The 20,523-nt window shown below is 55.0% G+C and overlaps 6 protein-coding genes across 6 annotated transcripts; 4 read left to right on the top strand and 2 right to left on the bottom strand.

The window, feature by feature from the left end:
- Window positions 1–823: 823 nt before the first annotated feature.
- BDP81DRAFT_445322 (uncharacterized protein) lies at window positions 824–6,317 on the top strand (the record flags this gene model as incomplete). The annotated part of the gene is made up of 2 exons (XM_060591941.1): window positions 824–6,258; window positions 6,311–6,317. The coding sequence occupies 2 exons, from the start codon at window positions 824–826 to the stop codon at window positions 6,315–6,317; spliced, it is 5,442 nt and encodes a 1,813-aa protein (XP_060450551.1).
- A 209-nt stretch (window positions 6,318–6,526) lies between these two features.
- On the bottom strand, window positions 6,527–7,312 carry BDP81DRAFT_308857 (ubiquinone biosynthesis protein COQ7; the record flags this gene model as incomplete). Its single annotated transcript, XM_060583501.1, has 2 exons — window positions 6,527–7,060; window positions 7,112–7,312. 2 exons carry the CDS (start codon window positions 7,310–7,312, stop codon window positions 6,527–6,529), a joined length of 735 nt encoding a protein of 244 aa, XP_060450550.1.
- Window positions 7,313–7,824: 512 nt separating this feature from the next.
- On the top strand, window positions 7,825–9,933 carry BDP81DRAFT_445320 (uncharacterized protein; the record flags this gene model as incomplete). Its single annotated transcript, XM_060591940.1, has 4 exons — window positions 7,825–8,024; window positions 8,100–8,944; window positions 8,996–9,132; window positions 9,190–9,933. 4 exons carry the CDS (start codon window positions 7,825–7,827, stop codon window positions 9,931–9,933), a joined length of 1,926 nt encoding a protein of 641 aa, XP_060450549.1.
- Window positions 9,934–10,631: 698 nt separating this feature from the next.
- On the top strand, window positions 10,632–12,952 carry BDP81DRAFT_415871 (glycerophosphoryl diester phosphodiesterase). Its single transcript, XM_060589486.1, has 4 exons — window positions 10,632–11,173; window positions 11,256–11,644; window positions 11,810–11,914; window positions 12,006–12,952. Exons 1-4 carry the CDS (start codon window positions 11,089–11,091, stop codon window positions 12,603–12,605), a joined length of 1,179 nt encoding a protein of 392 aa, XP_060450548.1. The 5' UTR covers window positions 10,632–11,088; the 3' UTR covers window positions 12,606–12,952.
- A 541-nt stretch (window positions 12,953–13,493) lies between these two features.
- Window positions 13,494–16,384, bottom strand: BDP81DRAFT_445318 (fungal-specific transcription factor domain-containing protein; the record flags this gene model as incomplete). The annotated part of the gene is made up of 3 exons (XM_060591939.1): window positions 13,494–15,117; window positions 15,169–15,766; window positions 15,877–16,384. The coding sequence occupies 3 exons, from the start codon at window positions 16,382–16,384 to the stop codon at window positions 13,494–13,496; spliced, it is 2,730 nt and encodes a 909-aa protein (XP_060450547.1).
- Window positions 16,385–18,196: 1,812 nt separating this feature from the next.
- Window positions 18,197–18,888, top strand: BDP81DRAFT_84296 (uncharacterized protein). Its single transcript, XM_060596374.1, has one exon. It carries the CDS (start codon window positions 18,295–18,297, stop codon window positions 18,775–18,777), a length of 483 nt encoding a protein of 160 aa, XP_060450546.1. The 5' UTR covers window positions 18,197–18,294; the 3' UTR covers window positions 18,778–18,888.
- Window positions 18,889–20,523: the final 1,635 nt, after the last annotated feature.

The raw sequence follows: 20,523 nt of genomic DNA, 5'->3' as shown, positions 1-20,523 counted from the left end.
AGCCACTGAGGATTTGGGCGTGACATCGGACTAAGGTGGCACGCCCCGGAGGGAGCCGCTAGGTCATCCCCCCTGCTCACCCCCCCTTATTCGCTCCCCTATTGGCGCCCATTGGCTCGGAGCTAAAGAAGCAATTAAGCCTCGTCCTCCACCAACGTTGCAACTTGCTGGGGATTTGCAGGCCCTCACAGGGATCACTGGTCCTGGGTCCCTCCCTTACCTTACCTTTCACTGCACCCCATCGCCCTCCCTGTCTCCCCCCAAAACCGCGACAGCCCAAGGTTCCTGGTCTCGAGGATCTGAGGTCCCGTCGTCTGACTTTAGCAGGTCCAAAGATTCAAGTGCACACGACTGCAACAAACCCGATCTTCCATCAACCCTGCAGGGCTTGCAGAAGCACACCCCCAGCCCGACCTTTTTTTTCTCTTCGTTTTGGGCTACATCTTATGCATTGGGAAGGTCTGCTTCTTGCCAAAACCGTCGGATTTTGGAGCAGCTGCCGGTGATCGACCACGAGCGCCGTTGTTGTCTCGCTTTAGCTTCTCGCCCTCGAACCTCCCAAAGTCGACGGGTGTGTCTGATTGTCTCGACCGCAATTGCAAGACACCAGCCCCGATCAGCCCTCGACTTGATTTTACAACACAACCCCGACCCCTTGTTGGGCTGCTGTCTCTCATTTTTACTACGCCGAGAAAGCCATGCTCGAGGTGTTCACACCGATCCACGACCTACACATCTCGATTCCGCGAGCCGATTTCCTAGAAACATCGACCTATTTTCGACTCGTCTCCTACTTCGACAACCTCCCGAAATTCCCGTCACAATGACGGACTCAAGACGAGATGACTCGGTCTCGCCAATGACAAGAAGCCCTCGCGCGGCATCGCCAGCCATCACGAGCCAGCCAGAGTCGCTTGCTCCTCCAGCTCCTCCGCCGAAAGATGGCCCTCCGGCTCCTCCCCCGAAGGGTCTCCCGACGCCTAAAGATAACCACACCCCGATCGACTCCACGGTGGAAGCACGAGACTATATCAATGGGGGAGCACCCCACGACAGCGTGTCGCCTGTTAACGACGGAAAGCGGCCGCAGCTCCCAACCCTCAACTCCACCGACAGCGTACGCCAGACTCCTGGCGGTCTGCCAGTGATGCCCGAAGACGATACATACTCCCCTGAGCCAGCTTCACCGACCGATCGCCGAAGCGTACAGTTCGCCAGAACGGACCAGGTCCTGGAGGCTCCAGCAAGCCATTCGCGGCAGCCATCATGGGAAGACGGCGGAAAGTCCATTGGCTCTGCCTTTATCTCCAAATTAAAGCAGCTCACTGGGTCTGGTAGCATGCAGACACTCAAGACGAGCAGCTCAGGTAACCTGAACGACAATGGTACGCCGCCGTCCATGGGTAGCTCGCCCACCACCGGCCAGTTCAGGTCTAGAATACCTCACACACTTGACGAAGATGACGGCAGCGATGCGGATGCAGACGTCGAGGAGACGGCTGACGAGGGAGCCACATCGGATGCTGTCAAGCCCAAGAAGAAGAGGAGAATGCGCCGCCCAAAGAAGCAAAATATGTCTGTTCCGAGTACCCCCAATTTGCGACATCTACCCGGCCCAGACTCGCCTGTCGGTTACGGCCGGATGGGGTTGCGAAGGCGCATGAGTATGCCAGATCACCCCGGGCAGCAGCACGGCATGTCGGAAGGCGAAGGACGAGACCAGCTTGCGGGACCCTCATGGATGCGGTCTCACAAAGTTAACGGAGATGGCACGGAGAGCCCTGGAGGTAGAAGAATGGGTCATGTCCGTCGCATAACTGTCCTTGGTGGAGGCGGAGTATCAGACGGAGATGCGATCACGCCCAAGAGACCCTTTTTCGGCACCGAACGAGCATCGACCTGGAAATACGTCAAGAACACCTTGAAGCTTCTTAGGCAGAAGAAAGAGGATCGTTTCGATTTTGCAAAGTCAGCAGAGCTCATGGCAGAGCTGCGAGCTGGAGCGCCCGCCGTTCTTATGTTGGCCAGCATGATCCAAAGGGATGAGCATGGCAACAAACGCATTCCAGTCCTTCTCGAACAAGTGCGCTTGCGTATTACTGATAGCCAGCCCGAGTCCGACGACGACAGCGAGCGACACTGGGTCTTTACGATGGACCTCGAGTACGGCAGCGGCCCAAGTCGAATGAAATGGATCATCATCAGGACTCTCAAAGACGTCTACAACCTCCACGTGCGATACAAGCTTGCGATGAGCAACGATAAGTACTTGCATGGGCGCGCCGATGTGGGAGCCCGACCCAAAATGCCCAAGTTCCCCTGGGGCGCCTTCCCCTATCTTCGCAGTGCCCGTAATAAGGACGACAGCGAAGACGACGATGACGCAAGCATTCGAGGCGATGATCTGGGAGAGGTCACCGGTGGCGAAGGAACCGCTGCTGAAGGTACCGCAGGAGAGGGTACAGCAAGCGAATGGGAAGGTGGTCGAGCTGGTCCTGGTGTTAGAAAGAAGTCCCGCCTCGGCATGCTCGGTATGCGTAGGAAGTCGACCGGATTTACTGAGCCCGGAGACTCGGGTGGCGAGAACCAAGCCGATCAGATCCAGGCTAGGAAACGGTACTTTGAGCGTCAAAGAAGGGTTCTTGAGAAGTATCTCCAGGACATGATTCGCTGGTTGATGTTCCGTGCGGACAGTAACCGTCTTTGCAAGTTCTTAGAGCTGTCTGCTCTGGGAGTGCGCCTAGCTGCTGAAGGCAGCTATCACGGCAAAGAGTGCTACTTGCACATCCAGTCCTCCAAAGGCATGGATTTCCGTCGAGTCTTGACACCAAAGAAGGTCATTGCTCGCCATAGTCGCAAGTGGTTCCTCGTGCGCTCCAGCTACATCGTCTGCGTCGAATCACCAGAGAAGATGAGCGTCTACGATGTGTACCTCGTGGACTCCAAGTTTCGCATTGTTTCCAAGAGAAGCACATTAAAACAGTTGTCCAAGGGAAAGACCAAGGCTGAGGAGAAAGAGATCGATCTGGCAGAAGAAGGCGACGCCGAGAAGCATCACACATTGACACTGCATACAGCTGAGCGCAAGGTCAAATTGTTTTCAAGAAACCAACACATCATGAAGCAGTTCGAGGACTCGATAGCAGAGATGCTTAAGCAAACTAAGTGGTATGACACGAATCGTTTCGACAGCTTCTCTCCCGTCCGGAATGGCGTCTTTGCGCAGTGGCTTGTAGATGGCAGAGACTACATGTGGAACGTGTCTCGTGCGATCAGCATGGCCCGAGACGTGATTTACATTCATGATTGGTGGCTCAGTCCAGAGCTTTACATGCGTCGACCTGCAGCTATCAGCCAGAAGTGGCGTTTGGATCGTCTTTTGCAGCGAAAAGCCCGAGAGGGTGTCAAGATCTTCATCATTGTCTATCGCAATGTCGAGGCTGCTATTCCGATCGACTCCGAGTATACCAAGTACTCACTCCTGAACCTTCACCCCAACATCTTCGTTCAGCGATCTCCCAATCAGTTCAAGAAAAACCAATTCTTCTTCGCCCACCATGAGAAACTTTGTATCGTCGACCACGATGTTGCGTTTGTTGGCGGCATCGATTTGTGCTTCGGCCGTTGGGACTGCCCGCAGCACCCCATTACGGACGACAAGCCAACAGGCTTTGAGCACAGCGAGCAACCAAAGGATGCTGAGCATTGTCAGCTTTTCCCTGGAAAGGACTATTCGAATCCCCGTGTCCAGGATTTCTTCAAACTCGACGAGCCGTACGAAGAGATGTACGACAGAAGCAAGGTTCCCAGAATGCCGTGGCACGACATCGCTATGCAGGTCGTTGGTCAGCCAGCCCGAGATTTGACTAGACACTTCGTCCAACGATGGAACTACGTCAAGAGAGGCAGGAAGACAACTCGCCCGTTGCCGTTCTTGCTGCCACCTCCCGACGTGAAGATGCATGAGCTCGACGCCCTTGGACTGACGGGCACCTGCGAAGTTCAGATCTTGAGGTCTGCCGCCAACTGGTCTCTGGGAATCGAGCATGTCGAGTGCAGTATCCAGAACGCTTACGTCAAGATGATTGAAGATTCCGACCATTTCGTTTACATGGAGAACCAGTTCTTCATTACCAGCACCGAGGCATTTAACACGAAAATTGTCAACCGCATTGGCGATGCGCTTGTCGAACGCATCATCAGAGCTCACGAGAATGATGAGGATTGGAAGGCATGCATTGTCATTCCCCTCATGCCTGGCTTCCAAAACACTGTCGATGAACAAGAAGGTACCAGTGTTCGACTGATTCTGCAGTGTCAATACCGCAGTATCTGCCGCGGTGAATTTTCAATCTTCGAACGTCTTCGGGCTGCCGGCATCGAACCTGAAGAGTATATCCAATTCTACAGTCTACGACAATGGGGCAAGATTGGCCCCAGAAATGCCTTGGTCACTGAGCAACTTTACATTCACGCCAAATGTATCGTGGTAGATGATCGTGTCGCTCTTATTGGTTCCGCCAACATCAACGAGCGATCCATGCTTGGAAGTCGTGATTCCGAGCTTGCTGCCGTTGTCCGCGACACTGATATGATCTGGTCAACAATGGCTGGCAGACCCTACCAAGTTGGTCGGTTCGCACACACATTGCGACTCCGCCTGATGCGAGAGCATCTTGGCTTGGATGTGGACGAGATCCTGGAGGAAGAGAGACAGGCCGATATGGACCGTCAAGCCGAGTACGAGGCGGAGATGGATCAAATTTACGATGAAGACACGGAGTCGCCCCCTGTCGCAGGGCCGAGTGCACCACAGGCAGCCAATAAGCCGACCAAGCCAGCAATGCATGGACAGGCTGCAAGCTTCAATCATGATGCCGCAGAGGCGGATGCGGCAGCCGAGGAAGCGTCGTCAGTATCCTCCTCAGACAAGGGCAAGGACCGTGACGACCGTGTAACTGGCAACGAAGCACACGACCTGGAAGTCGCCGGTTTTGGCAAAGATCACTGGAAGGAAGCAGCCAAGCTTGGCCTTGATCGAGGACGAGACTCTATCATTATCAACGGCCGTGAGGTCCTTGTCAACAATGTGAATTCTGAAGGAAAAGGCACTTTGCAATCGCCGATGCAGCCTCACGAACGCAAGCCGTCGGCTGATCACCACGTGGAAGAGGAGGGCGGAGTCAGTAACGATGCTCTGCCACCGATACCAGCTCTCAACAGACGAACTACGGACCAACTCGGACTGCCTCGCACGGCTGGGCTTCCCACGCTGCCTGCTGTGGACGATACTGATATTGGCGGACCCCCTGTTCACTTGGACCAGCACGGCCAGCCGACCAATGGGCCAGTCCATCCTCTGGCTGCTGACATCAGGCAAGCACACATTGATAAGGACTGCATGCGTGATCCGGTCAACTCAACCTTCTTTGACGACATCTGGAATAGGATCGCTGAGAATAATACGAAGCTGTACCGCCGCGTCTTCAGATGCATGCCCGATTCAGAAGTGCTCACATGGCCCGACTACCGAGAGGCTGTGTCCTACACTGAGAGGTTCAGACAGAGCATGGAAGGCCAAACCAAGGGAGACGATGGAGACTCCAACTTGAACCGTCACCAAACACCTGTCAGCGGAGGCGGCGCCGGTATGGGCGCGCCAGGCCCCGGCGCAATTGCAAGTGCTGTGGCTGATAAGACGGAGGAGAAGCTGCACCTCAAGACTAACCACTCGAACCACCCTAGAATCGTCATTCCGGCGGATGACGACCACGACCTCAACGAGAAGAGCGAGCAGCCAGGCTCGCGAGGCGGGCTCAACCTCAACACAGACGTTGAAAAGGCGGCATCATCAAGACGCCCACTGGATGATCCATCGCCCATTCTTCCTGCTGGGGACGTTCCATTCCCGGCCTTTGAACCGGGCCCTGCTGCCGACGCCAACATGCTGGAACCAGCAAGAGAGAAGAGTAGGGAGAAAAGAACGACTTTCTCCCCTCTAGAGAAGCCGCCTTCGAGGGATGTGAGCATTCCAGCTCAACAGGCCCAAGGATCGGTTAGACGCCGCCGACGTGCCACTACTAAGGGCAGCCGGCGCGGCATGCCGCCCGAAGAGGTGCTCGGGAGGGCCGAAGCAGAGGAACTGCTCAGCATGATTCAGGGACATGTTGTCAACTTCCCATACGATTGGCTCCTGACCGAAGAACAAAACGGCAATTGGGGATTCCAGGTGGACGGTGTCGCGCCACTCCAAATCTAGTAAGTTTCCTTAATCATCTCTGCGCGTGGCCAGTGCTAATATCCATTGCAGCAACTAGGCGTCACACACAGTTCAGGACGGTCTCATGGACCTGCTGGATAAAGCCTCTCTGTACGGCTGAACCATCATATGATACATCGATGCACAGGACGGATTCAGGGAGGGGCATCTTGGCGTCGCGGGTACTTTCACTGTATTGATTCTATTCGTATGGCTTCGGTCCTTGTTTTTACATGTATTGTACACATTGTTAAATTACAGCCTTTATTACACCTTTTCACTCACCCAGATGGCGCCTTTGCAACCCGCCCGAATCGCGCCGGTGAGCAACCAGTGCGGCTCTGCCTTCTTGGCGTCATGCTCGACAGCATGGTCCAAGTGCTCTAGTTCTTCATCGCGGATCCGCCGCAGCGTCTTGATGAGCTCGGTGAACTCGGGACCGACATCGTAGCCTTCAGCTTCCCACTCCGTAACCATCTCAATCAGAGTTCTGATCTGGTTGTTGTAGTGGTCGCCAATCTCCGTCTCAACGGCCTCTGTGCATGCCATAGCCGCCTCGCGACCCATCACTGCGGTGCTCCAGCCCAGCCCAGTTGACATGAGCTGCCACAGAGGGTACAGCGCAGTCGGTCGAACGCGATGCTTGTGTATGAGGGCGTTGAACGTATTGAGGTGGCCCTCTTCTTGATCATACATGTGTGCCATGAGAGGTCGAAGGTGTGGGTGTCGATTGACGATCGGTGGGGTCTGGGCTGTGTAGATTCGGGTGGCAGCCAATTCTCCGGCTTGGTTGACTCGAAGCTGGACAAAGTCAGTAGGTTTTCCCAGCTGGTATATAGGTACACAACTCACTGCTGAGGACAAGAACTCCCGCTGCTCTTGGGTCAGGGGCTTTCGTCGGGGCTGCGCTCCTCCGCCTGTTGCTTCGGCCTGAGCATTGGAAGTGACGGATAGCTGTCTGCGCGAGATGCAAACACCCGGCGCATAAGCGTTTTGGGCTCCAATCCTTGCGATGCCGCAACAAGGCCTCAAAATCGAACTAGCTGAAGCCATTGTGTGATTTTTGAAAGGTGAACAAGCCCCTAAGGCACTCGGGGCACAAACTCGGCCGAAGGCAAATGGAAGATGTCAATGACATCGAAAGACTAGACCCTGTGGATGCTAACGCCTTTGTGAGCGTTGATTGGCTGAAGGGAGTCTAGATCGGATGGGCACAGGCCGATGCTCCGACTGCTCCACCCTTGTGCAGGGGAATGACATAATCTGGGCCAATCAGGCACGCGTTCGCAATGACACTGGCCCAAGGCTGTGAATAGGAGCCAGACTTTCGAGTTCTTATTCTAACAACTTACCACGCCATCGCCAGCGACCATCTCCCGACCATTCACCTCGCTACAGCAATCGACAAAGCAATCACGTTCTTCTGCGACCCAAAGTAATCGTATTTTTCTTTGCATTGATAGCCAATTGCGTATACTGACCGATCGGTCTTGAATCACTTGATTCACCCGGCGCAGCTGCCTGAAAGAGCTCCCTCCTATTCGAATACCCAACCGTAATCCGCCATGGCCGACATTGATGACGAGCTTTTGGCCCTCGCTGGAGGTGGCGAGTCCTCCGACGAGGAAGAGGAGGAGGTGATGTCTGAGGCGGAGAGTAGGGCGCAATCTGCGTCACCACCGCCCAAGGCGGCTGCCAAAAAGCCTGCAGCGAAAAAGGTGAAGAAGCGCTCTGGAGGAGGCGACTCAGAAGAAGAAGGAGAGGCGTAAGTTTCTCCCGTTTCGTAATACATCTAGGCGCATTCCTACCTCTACACCTGGGGATTTCTCCAACCTTGAAGCTTCACCTTCGACAACTTGGATCTCCACCTCGCACCTCGTTACCGCGCGCGCGACTCTAGCTCTACATTGCACTGCTTGCCATCCGCATCACTGACAATGAGCCTCAGCTCTTCAGCACCCGGTAGCCCCAACTCGATAGGATCCGCCGCCATGGACGAGTCCGATTCCGAGGCCGAGCCGCATAGGGCCGGCCAAGACGATGACGAGGAGGATAAGTACCCGGTCGATGGCATGTTCAAGAGTCGCACCGAAAAGGAGATGGTTATGGCCATGCGCGAGGTCGAGAGAGAATCACTGCTCGCAGAGCGACAGGCCGAGATTGAGCGCCACAGACAGAATCGCATGCTGCGCCAGCTTGTCAGCAAGCAGGAGAACGAGGAGAAGAAGCAGAAGCTCAAGAAGCGCAGCGCCGACGCTGCCGACCTCGAGGACGAATCGCGCACGACAACGCGGGCGCGCACCGACGGCAAGACGTCAGCGATAGATACGCTCCGTCGCGCGCGTGCGGAGAAGGTCGACCGCATACGTCGTCGCGAGGAGCGCAAGGGACTCAGGTCGCCGCGCGACGACTACCAGGATGACAGCGATGAGGGAGGCGATTACGAAGAGAACCAGCGCCGCCGGCATCGCAAGTCACGATCGCCGGAGGACGAGATTGTCGCGCGCGAGCTGCCGCCTCCGGACATTCGGGATTTCGAGCGTATCCGCGTCGGAAAGAGTCGCTTCGCGGAGCACTGCTTCCACCCGAGCTTCGAGACGACCATGATTGGATGCTACGTGCGCATCAGTATTGGTCCTGACTCCAAGACGGGCCAGGACGAGTATCGCATGGCGCGCATTCAATGTCAGTCCGCCCCCTAGGTGTTTCTGTTGACAAGATGCTGACGTTTTACAGCCATTACTGTCGGCAAGCCTTACGCCATGTCGGGTCCTAGTGGTACCTTTGTGACCGACCAGTACGTTCTGGCGGCTCATGGCAAGGCGGAGCGGCCATTCCCGTTCATCTTCCTGTCAGATCGGCCATTTACCGAGGTGAGTCAACGCGTGAGATGCTCTGGGCTATAGGACACCAAACTGACTAAAAAATAGCGTGAATACAATCGCTACGAAAAGGTCATTCAGTCCGAGGGTCTGACGTTGCCCAAGAAGAAGACCCTCATGGACAAGATTGACGACATCAACGCGCTCATCGCGTACCATCTCTCCACCACCGAGATTGACGAGCGCATCCAGCGCAAGGCCGCGCTCCGCAAGAAGTTCGATCCCAAGCTGCGCGAGCGTCTCGCCCAAGACATCGAGGTCGCCCGCGCACAAGGGAACACCAGAAAGGCAGAGGATCTGCAAGAGCAGCTCGACGATCTTAAGACGAACGTGCTGGCCTTTAAGACGAGCCTTAGCGACACCTCGTCCAAGCCCAGCGCGGCATCCCAGCAGGACCGGCTAGCTAACATTAACCGCCAACGCCGCTTGGAGAACGCCGAGAACGTTAGGAGAGCACAGCTCAAGGAGAAGGCCGAGGCGCGCAAGCTAGAGGCGGCGCTAGAGAGGGGCGAGGACATCAAGAACGATTTGTCACGGCGGCTGCGGACAAAGGCAAAGTTCATCCACGACGCCAACGATCAGAGCGGCAAGAAGGCAAAGGACAGCAACGCGAGCACACCCGCCAACGGCACGCCCAAGATGGGTGCCCAGGAGAAGAACTTTTTGCCCAACTTGGTCAAGTTGCAGGCTGCGAACCAGGAGAAGAAGGGCATCCCGACGATTCACAAGCCGCTCATGGACGATGACATTATCGGGTCCCTGGATCTCGATATTGACATTGACATTGACTAAAGTTCTGTTTCGCGGAGGGGAATATTCACATGACTGCGAGGGGGAATTAGCCGGGCTGGAGACTTGTTGCAGGTTGCGATAAAAGTTGCTATAAGGGGGCACAAGAGGGTCTACGGATACAGAGGCCCAACATCATCAGGCACCTTTCCAGCGCAGTGGTTGTAGAGTAGAAAAAAAGCGTTTGGCAGGGAGGGTTCTCTGCGTGAGCGAAGCAATCGACGCGATAGAGCAGACAAGAATGAAACAGGCTGCGCGAGCATTCGTTGATATCATTGATTTTAAGCCATTCACATACGTTTCTGGCCACACTACTCCAATGGCCGTATCCTGGACATGAGGCCCATTGATTCCCGTCCAAGTGAACCTGGAAGTACATAGTAGAACGGGATACGCGGGACGCTACTGCAGACTCGCCCACCGCGGGGTCGGACTTAACGTCTCGCCCCGCGCCGATGGTCTGGTGCTCACTGCCGGGTGAGCTCTAAGCCTCTGAGCAGTTGGTCCTGCGGGGCAATGGATGCGCCAGCCCAGCGGCCCAGGTATGCTGTCCGCCCCGCGGGTCGCGGAAGCCATCCCAAATTCGCACCCCGGGTTAAGCTTCAGCGACCCCATCGGCGCGCATTGGGCTTCTGCACATGGGGTCAAGCGAACCGGCACGACCGCATTCGAATTGCTCCGAGGTACAGCACACCACCCCGCCAGCTACGTAGGGCGAGGCAGCTAGCTGTACGTCTTGTCTCACAATCTTTTGCTGAACAATGTTCGTCGTCGTCGTCAATACCAGCGCGCGTTCCCTTGACATTGATCCACGACGACCGCGCGCGGCTTTTACGGGGTTAAGTCTTCGTGACCTGTAAAGCTCCCCGATTCCGTATGCACTAGAGTATGCGACGACTACTTTACGTTCATTAGTTCCATTAGTCTTGACTTCTTCTTTCCCCCCTCCCCCACCCAAGAGAATGTCATCGTTCCGTCGGTGAATTCACGTAGACTCATAATCCTCTCCTCCTCCCTCTCCTCGGCGCATACCTTTGTGCCTAATACTATTCGGATACTATACTCATAGACCACCATCTCGTTGGACAGGAGAGAGTGCCTCACACTAAGGCTGGTCCGCTATCAATAGACGCAACCCCCAAATACTATAGAATCTAGATGCGACAACGAGGACATCAAGCAGCAGCGGCAATGACTCCGGAAACGAAACCCCTCCTCGGGGACGAGTCTCTCAGCCCGCCAGGTACAATCTATCTCTCTCTCTTTCCTACGAACTGTCGTCCTCCCCAAAGTTCCAATGGCTAACAAAAGTCCCAACAACGCAGCACACTTTACATCCGCCCTCTCACTCACCACCACCAACAAGACCACCCCAGCCCGCCTCCCGCAAGCAATAGCCCACCGCGGCTTCAAAGCCCAATACCCCGAAAACACCATCCTCGCCTTCCGCGCCGCGCTCGACGAGGCAGGCGCCCACGCCCTCGAGACGGACCTGCACCTCTCGCGCGACGGCGTCGTAGTGCTCTCCCACGACGGGAACCTGAAGCGGTGTTTTGGAATCGAGGATACGAAAATCAACGAGTGCGATTGGGATTACCTTAAAACGCTTGAGACGGTTAGGGAGCCGAGGCAGAGGATGCCGAGGTTGGAGGATCTGTTGGGGTTGCTTTCGGAGGTGGGGAGGGAGGGGGTTTGGGTTTTGCTTGATATCAAGGTATGGTTTTCCTGGTGTTTTGGGGGGTTGTGTTTGTGATTCAGGTGTCGATTTAAGAGGTGAAGAGAAGGGGAGAGTTTGAAGAAAGGGGAAGAGATCTCGGAAAGGGGGGCGAACGTTGCTGAGAAACGAAGATGAAGAGCTGACGTTGACGAACGTGTATAGACCGACGACCCACCAGCACAACTCCTCGGCCGCGTAGCCGACGTCCTAGCTTCCACGCCGGGCCCCGTACCGTGGAACGAGAGGATAGTTTTTGGATGCTGGAACGTAAGTCACCTTCTCTCCCTCCACCATCTCACCAGTCCTCACCACAGTTCTCTCTCACAAAGCAAAACGGGTACTAACACAAAGCATCAAGCAACCCTACATCACCCACGTCCGCACAATCCTCCCAACCTACCCAATCTCCCTCATCTCCTGGTCCCCCCTCTACGCCCGCAACTTCCTCACGCCGAAACAGCCCAACCTCTCCTTCAACATGTTTCAAAAGTCCCTCGTCGGGCCCGTCGGCAAGCTGTTTATTCGGGACGTGAAGAAACATAACAGACAGCTGTTTGTCTGGACGGTGAATGACGAGGAGTGGATGGAGTGGAGTGTTCGTGCCGCTGCGGACGGGGTGATTACGGATGATCCGGAGTTGTTTCGGGAGGTTTGTCGACGGTGGGAAGGGAAGGGTGGCGCTGCTTCTGCGTCTGCTTCTACATCTGGGTCTGGGTCTGCGTCGGCTTCGAGAGAGCGTGGTGAAATTACGCTTACAGACGAGGAGGATGAAAAGGCGAGAGTTGCTAGACGAACGGGCCGGGTGCGCGACGGTACGTGGAAGAGGACTGCGAGGTTGTATCTCGAGGTGGCGGGGATACAGGTCCTCGTGGCTGTGTTTACGCCTATTCTGATGCTGGTTGCGCGGTTCGGGGTCGTGGGACCGGGGCCGAAGGCTGCCAAGGCGTTGAAGTTGTGAGATGGGGGGTGGGGTGTTTGGGACGATGTATTGTCGCTGTTTTCTAGAAGCTGGTTAGGTTGATGGATCTCGTGGGATAGAGAAAGACTACGGAAGAGAGAAGTGAGTCTAGAAGAAGTACGAACCTAGGGATAAGAGGGGGGAGAGGGTAGAGAGTAGAGTTGAGTCGGATGATGACTATGATGCAAGTCTAAAGAAAGGAGTTTGCCTCAATAGCGAGAGGGAGAGGGAGCAACAGAGATGGCACTAATTACCTATCCCGAGGTGAGATAAGGAGCCAGGCGAAGTCCTGCAGAAGATTCTAGAGCTCAGCAATGGAAAGACATAAATAAACATATTCCTCTAGACAGCGGTCTTGCCAATAGTTTGCAATATTACACTGGCATGATAGCTGAGTTGAGTGTGCCCAAGCATTGCGAAGCGTCCGAAGATGGCACCGAAAGGCAACGAGAGATTTAAAGCCCGCTGAAGATAGGAGGGAGAGGTTGGAGGGAGATGGTATATACATAGAGCTCCTATTTACTTAGAGTGAGCCGTGAAGGAGACAAAACCTGGGCAAGTTCTCTCTCTCTTTCTATGGAATCCCCTACGTGGGAGAAAACAACGCGTAACACCTCGTCCTGTCTCACTAACAGAAAAGCTTCAGGAACGGTGAGAACAGCCAGTCGTGAGATAATCACAATGTGCAAAAGCCAAACAATAATCTTGCAACCAGGGAGTTCCTTCAGAATAACAAGAGATAATCAATATTCATTTCCAAGAGCTTGCTAAGTTTCACATTTCCCAGACCGTTTAGATATATAAATCCCCTCTCATAAAACATCCCATGCCCATCAAAGGCCCTCGCTGTTTAAACACTCAAGTCACGCCGTTAAGTAACCTTCCGGCTCAAAGCCCGTAATTCCCATCAAGCCCATCCAAAAATAACCCATCACCATTCCCATTGCCGCTACAAGACGCGAGCAACGCGTTCCGATACTCCAGACTACTGACGCTCAGATTCAAATCGCTTGTAGCCAGGTCCTCGCCCGACGAAAGACTCTCCTCGCTAACGCTCAACACACTCTGCGGCGGCGCCGGGTTCGTTCCAAAGTCACCAATGTTGAAGTTGGCCAGGTCCCAGCTATCAGGACTCCAGCTGTCGAGCCCTGTCGACGATGACGCGGGCGTCTCTCCCATGTTGGGAATGGCGCCGCCACCGCCGCCGTAGATGGCGTCGTAGACATTGTTCAGACCACCATCCATGGAGCCGAGGAGGGCCTCCCATTCAGAGGATGATACGCCGGACACCTTTTGGGGTTGCTGTTGCTGATGATGTTGTTGTTGCTGCTGCTGCGCGTAGAGACTCTGGTGCGCCGCGGCGAGGATGTGTTGGTGTAAACGGGCTGTGGTCGGTGATGGAGGCGATGAGCCGTTCGGTGTGCTATTCAAAGACAGATAGTCGAGATTCTGCTTGGAGGACGTGCGGATGCGGCTAGTGATTTGCGACATGGAAAGACGCTGGTCCCGCCGCGCAGGCATGTCTTGCTGCTGCTGCTGCAAGTTGTCAAATGACGGCTTCGAGCGGGACCGGTACAGCTCTGGGCGGTTCTGGATACTGGACATGGTCATGCGGCGCATCTTCTCTTGTTGCTGAATGAGATCGCTTTCGCTGGCGGCGGCACTCGGAAGACGACCCAGAGTCCGTTGAGGAGACTTCTTCTTAGCAGCTGGCGCAGGCGGCGAAGATCTCTGCGGGGCGGGCATAGACGCGGATGCTTCTGGAGTCTCTTGTGGTGGAGTGGGCAGGTTCTGCTCGTCGAGTCGAATGAGGAGGCCGGCTACACGCTTGAGATCAAAGGAGCCAGGTGCCTTGGCCTTTGTGAGAATATGGAGGACGCTGTTGACGAGGCGCTCAACATCCTTGAGCATCTTGCTCTCTGGCTTCAGCTCGAAGCTCTGGTACATGAGAGTCATGCCGCAGAGGACGAGGGTATCCGTCTTGTTGAGACAGAAGGAGAAAGTCATGCTGCGCTCCTCAAGAAGCTGCACAATTTGAACAAGGTGCTTGCTGGACTCGCCGATTGATATCAATGCGGGCGCGGCCTTGCGACCGAGTGAGGAGCCTACAGCAGGGCGGAAGATGAGAATCTTGGTGTAGTAGTATGCAAGAGCAAGCAATGGCGACCGGCTTCCGGTTACATCAGTCGAAGGCTTGTCTTGCTTGAAGGTGAGCTTGAGATGTGTCGGGAGTGACTCGTTCCACTCGTCGAGCTCGGCCTCCATGGCAGACATTGACTGCAGCGACAGTTCGTGAGAAGTGGCCGCCGGGTAGTTCTTTTCCATCACCTTGGCCAGGATTCGGCAGCAGCGGAAGAGGGCGAGCGCGCTCGACAAGCGGGTGTATTCGCCAGGGAGCGTCGGCTGGAAGCCCTTCTCCGTCACGTACTCGTCGTCTGTGTCTGAAGGATACTCAGTGTGGATCTCATCCTCCTTGAGCAGTTTCGGCAGTCCAAGAATGGCACCAGAGAAGCTATAGCCGTTAGTCGAAGCCTCTTCTTGATCTTCAGGTAAATACACTCACCAATCCAATGTGTACAGAGTCCAGAAGACCTTCTTGCGGGTCTCAATAGTGAGCGCGCCGAAAGAGAAGCGCTTCTGGCTCTGATGGAGGCCGAGGCGGTGGGACAACCCCACGGCAATGCCCTTGTAGTGTTGCAAGCGCTTGTAATCCGCCCTCACGATGCAGTACAAGAGAGCCAACTCGAGACATTGCAGGCTCACCATTGTGTTCTCCATGAGGACGGCCTCGACAGCTCGCTGCCATTGTTGCTCACACGCCGCGATCTGCTCGAGATCGGGCTGGTCGCTACCAAGTGCCGCGATGCCAAAGACGAGGTATAGCTGGGCAATTTTGTGGTTATTCTTCACCTTTTCCGGGTCTGATACGAACTCCTCATAGATGTGGAGGAACGTCGGCTTGTGCAATACGGGGAATAACGGTGCCCATTCTTGGAAGTAGACATTGACGCAGCGGTCTGAGAACAAACGCGGCGGCACTTTAAGCGACTGATCGGGTGTTTTTGGTGTCAAGGGATGGCACCCCTGGATATGCAGAAACGCTTCCGGGTTGAAATCTGAGCATGACTTGCCATTTTCTTGCATCTTGCGCTTGAAAGCCTCTGTATTCCATGTTAGCCCAAAAGCCCGTTGTTCTCGTATCTACATCGCTCGGGCCGCCTCTCCGGGAGGCGTGACGAACGGGTAGGCGCATGGGAAGGGCAGTACGAACCGATAAAGGCACGGCCGCTGGAAGGGCCCATAAAGTACGAATCCGAATTCTCGACGCCGAGTAACAACGGCGACGCCTGCACGCGGAAAGTATCTTCCTTGGCCGGCGCCCCAGCGTCTTTTCTTCCGTCCGATGCCGACGCCGGCGATTGCGCTGATGCCGCGACGGAAGGGCTGCGCATGGTCGTGTGGCTGTGATTCCCGTGCATCCTCGACAACATGTCAATCTTTTCATCCTTCTCGTCCAACAAGTCCTTCAGCTCCCTAACTTCGGTTTCCAGCTGGCGCACGCGCTCCTCGAGAGACTCTGTGTAGCCACGGGGGAATGCGCGACGGCTCAGCTTGTCGCTGGTGCGGCACTCGAAGCCAACGTTGGAGCATTGCGAGCATGTCGGCCTGATTCCGTCGCATCGGATCTTCTTGCTCCGGCACCGGTCGCAAGCCTGTGCTATGCGGCTTTGCGAGCTGGTGCCCACCTTGATCACCTTCATGGGTAATATTCCAGGCATGGTGGCGGTTTTCCCTTTCTACGTTTGGATGTTGCTTTCTGGTGGTTTGTCCGGCGATTGGCAATTCAAGACAGATGACTGGCGTTGACTAGGTCAGCCTCGGAGGCTTCGGCGGTGGCTTTTTTCTGTTCTTTGGATTCGTCGTTGGTCGGCTCGTTTTGAGTATTTTGGACGGGTGCGCGGCAGGTTGAATATTCGTTTACAGCTGAATCACAGGTCTTTTCCAGAGTGATCACCGGGTGGTTTCGTAAATCGTTGTCGTCGTTGGGGGTTGTTGCAGGTAGGTGGTATCTTTAGTCACTAAGAAAGCAGGTCCGCGAGAACACAAATCTTCCCAAACAAGATGGCAAAGATGGCAACAGAAACAAGAAAAGGAGAAGAGTGGAGATTTTGACTGGTCTACAACTCGGAAGCGGCGGGTGAGCAGTACCTATAATAGGTAAACTGTGTTGCAAGGTCGAAAAAGAAGAAGAGCAATAGAGATGCTGGGTCGGAGGGCGGAGTCGGGGGTGTGTGTGAGGGGAAAAGGGAAAGAAGAAGTGGAAGATGGTCGTGAGGGAGAGGGAGGTGAGACTGTGGAGTCTCTTAGTAGCAAAATGGACACCACGACTGGGAACGCTGGACGCTGGACGCTGGCCGCTGGACACAGGACACCACACCGAAAGGATTTGCTGCTAGGAACGCGGTAATTACAAGATGAATCGTGGGGAGATGGGGCCGGGGACGGTACCTGCTAAGGTACACTACCTAGGCTACAAGTACAGTACCACCTACCTAGAACAAGACGTGAAGACCCCGTGGACGATGGGCGGGACCGGGGGTGGGCTTCAAAGCTAAGGTAGGTAGGTACCTAGAAACAGCCAATTCGTTTCCCCACTGGAATGCACCAGAAATGGTGAACTGCCTACCGTCGTTTACTTACACTGAGGTACCTACCTTACTGCTTCTGCTCGGTTCTGGCTAAGGTACCGCTGTTGAGCGAAAGTACCTTAGGTACTGGTGGGTCCCGGGCCGGCTCTCGCACTGGATAATCTGCATCACTGACCAATACTGTGTAAGCGAAGGGCCCTTGAAGGGAGAGAAATCTGGGGGAAGAGCAGCCCGGGGTCTGCCGGGCGCCCCTCGCGCCGGCGCTGGTGTTGAGGAAAAGTTGGGGTGAGCCTGGAGGTGGGAAACCACCTAGGAAGTACACAGATGCACGCTAACAAAAGTGAGGGGGAGCCAATCACCAACTGGCAATTGAATACCACCTTGCTCGCTAGAGTGCAGAGTGAAGTACGAGTACTTCGCTTCTCTGGTCAACTCGCGTCTTACCCGAAGTACCGTTCCTCATATGGTCACTTGGCTGTGGTAGGTACCGTACCCAGCCAGGTAACACTCGATGACTGACAAGATCTCAACTCCAGAAACAGGCGCCAGCGAGAAGCCAGAAGCAGAACAGAAGCACACCACCACACCGATTGTCCGCCACGATAAACGTGTCCATCAACGCCATGCGACGACATGATGTGTGCCCGTCTGCTGTTATGCCCGCAGCCTGACAGCGTCGCCAAAGTACAATACCCCGCGCAAACACGCGCTCGCTTGCCCTGCCGTCGTACCGTGTCTCTGGGAACAACATTTCTCTCTTCATCTCGCCATTCAGCCCTTCGAAGCAGCTAAGCAGACGCAGACATGACACCACCCGAGTCCCTAGAAGCAGGGGAGGGGGCATTCGCCAAATTCAGCCCCAAAGTATCCAGACGACCATCCGGTCTCTCCAGACCTCAAAAGTCAACAGGCGCCGACGACAATCTGACGGAAAGAAAGCTCTAGACCATTTTGGACGCGGGGCGGATCCGCCCCCAGAGTTCCGTTCCGTTGTCAGCCCAGTGTCATGCGCAAGCGTCTCCTCGCGAGTCGTTAATTCCATGCTCATGCCGCTTCGCTCCAACCAACCGACCAACCACTCCTTTCCGCCACCACCCATTTCGTCTTTCCCCAGGTTTCATTTTCCCAGGTTTCATTTTCCCATCTCCTCTCGGTTCAGGGCAGATTTCGGGAACAAAGAAACAACGGATACACAAGCTGCGAGTCTGATGTTCGGCAAAAGTAGGAACAGCCCACTTGGACCTGGGGAAAAGGAGGGAGCGTGCTGCCTGTTGGGGGGCGCCTGGGGTTCGAACTGGGGCGCAGGCCACAGGAAACTGGGGGAGAAATCCGGGGCAAGGCCCCTGGTGCCGTTACACTGGTTCCGGGTCCTCCATTTTCGCCATATATCCCTATCGCATTGGGTCATCTCAGTCGACGATCACTGCCTCGTCACTGGTGGCCCCAATGATCCGCCGCCTGGGACGAAATGCTGCTTGGCCCACGCCTGCCACGCAAACTGGACCAATTCTTCACCTCTGTAGGGAGTAGCGGTCTTTGAGGCCTATCGAGTCTGAGCGCTTAGTTGTGATAGTCGTCAATATTGGCCCCGACCTTGCGGTGAGCAGCCAATAAACATAGGCGAGCCATGACTAGACTGACGGGTCTCTTGCGATCGACGGGATGCTCGCTGTCTCGAGACCTGTTGGCACCTATTGGCATTTCATCATTGACAGATGACGCCTAGTTTTCAACGTCACGACCTCTTACACAGACCAAGAGCCGTCATCCTGGTTAACCCGGCCCGCAAGCCAGTGTATCTGTTGTGTCGCCAACCTCACAAAGGTCTTCGAATTCTGGCTGTACCAGGCAGAGTTCAAAAACTCCGAGATGGTAAAATGCCCCAATGCCACTCTAGACACGTACATACCTATCCAACGTCTTGACTCGAGTGACGATTTGGTGATGCAATGAAAAGACCCGCTGATATTGAAACTGGCGCCAGCTAGTCGGTAAACGTGAGTCCGCCAAAAACGGATCCCCCATCCAAACGTGTCACACCGTCGACGCCGTTGGCGTTGGGGATGGAAGAAAACCACGCTATCTTTGCGGAACCGCAATTGCAAAACTTTATCCCCTGCCCGCATTCCGCGCCGTTCTCGGGCGGGCCCACCTTCACTTCAGTCCGGGCTTCGGGTCAGCGGTACCTGTAACTTGCGAGCTGGACACTTCCTCGAGCCTCGAGCAGTCGAGGCTCAAGGAGGCTGTCTCGAATGTTCGCGTGCTCAATGCTCGACATCGCAAATGTGTGAGTTTGCTTTCCCTCCTGTTCCGAGTATTTATCGTGCCACCCTTTATTCACTGGGCTACTCCCAGCATCTCCAAACAGAATTCGGTCCTGTTCGGAAAGCGGACTTGTCTCGTCAACTCCAGACAACGATGACAATCCCATCCCAGCCGATATGGACATTTGTGTAAAAAGCCAAAAAGAGACCATTTTACGGATACCGTTAATCGGATGAATGAACGTCTCCTGTCATGTCCAAAAGGCCGGCCGAAACATGAGACAAGAGAAGTTGTCCAAACCACGCCACTTTCTTACTTCGTCTCGACTCTCGATTCTCGAAGAATTCCTGTTTGGGCGTCCCTGGGGCCTTCACATAGACCAAGACTTAATCGGAGAATGGTGCTTTCTCGTCTCGTAGTCCCTTCCCCACGCTCCACCGTTGGTCATCGCACGTTGGAACGCTGACATCTCTTATCGGAGATATTCGTTGAGCTGCAGGTGCCGGAAACAATAGGAACATCAAAGTCGTAAAGTCTTTATGTTGTGTTGAGTATTTCTGCTGTCTGCACCATGCGCAACCCGACTGCCGCCCTTTGGCATTTCTTTCATGCAAAAGGTCGGTCCAGGGGTCTCTCCTACACGGCGCGGATCATATTCTGCTCGGCGTGGCATCCCCCGTCGCTGGCTCCTTGTCCAAACACACCTGCTGTGTTTCTTGCTGCCACTCGTCCTTTGGTGTGCGAAGCAGTGCAAAATGTCACGTCGCGAACCAATCGAGCAATAATCGAGTCCTGGAAGTTCAATCCGGAGACGGCCCACCTACGTCGATCTCCGTTGCACGTAGGTCCGACCATGAAGTCGTCGTCCGCCCGCTAAGCCTGAGCCTCGATGAGCCTCACGCCCCTCGGTAGGACGAGGGGCTTTCGAGACGTCCCGTACATGCCGGCGAAGAAATTAGAACACCCCGGCTTCGTTCGTGACATGCAGATGGCGTCCGTTTGTG

The sequence above is a fragment of the Colletotrichum phormii genome, assembly GCF_030913505.1.
Source record: "Colletotrichum phormii strain CBS 102054 chromosome Unknown BDP81scaffold_2, whole genome shotgun sequence".
NCBI classification, from domain to species: domain Eukaryota; kingdom Fungi; phylum Ascomycota; class Sordariomycetes; order Glomerellales; family Glomerellaceae; genus Colletotrichum; species Colletotrichum phormii.
Note: the sequence above shows the minus strand (reverse complement) of the source record. Positions and strands in the feature narration are given on the sequence as shown.

Excerpts from the sequence above, each read along its gene's own strand:
- BDP81DRAFT_415871 (XM_060589486.1), top strand. The coding sequence starts at position 11,089 with ATGCGACAACGAGGACATCAAGCAGCAGCGGCAATGACTCCGGAAACG. Across the intron at positions 11,645-11,809 it reads GGGTTTTGCTTGATATCAAG|ACCGACGACCCACCAGCACA; the intron begins GTATGGTTTTCC and ends GAACGTGTATAG. Across the intron at positions 11,915-12,005 it reads TAGTTTTTGGATGCTGGAAC|CAACCCTACATCACCCACGT; the intron begins GTAAGTCACCTT and ends CAAAGCATCAAG.
- BDP81DRAFT_84296 (XM_060596374.1), top strand. The coding sequence starts at position 18,295 with ATGCTCATGCCGCTTCGCTCCAACCAACCGACCAACCACTCCTTTCCG.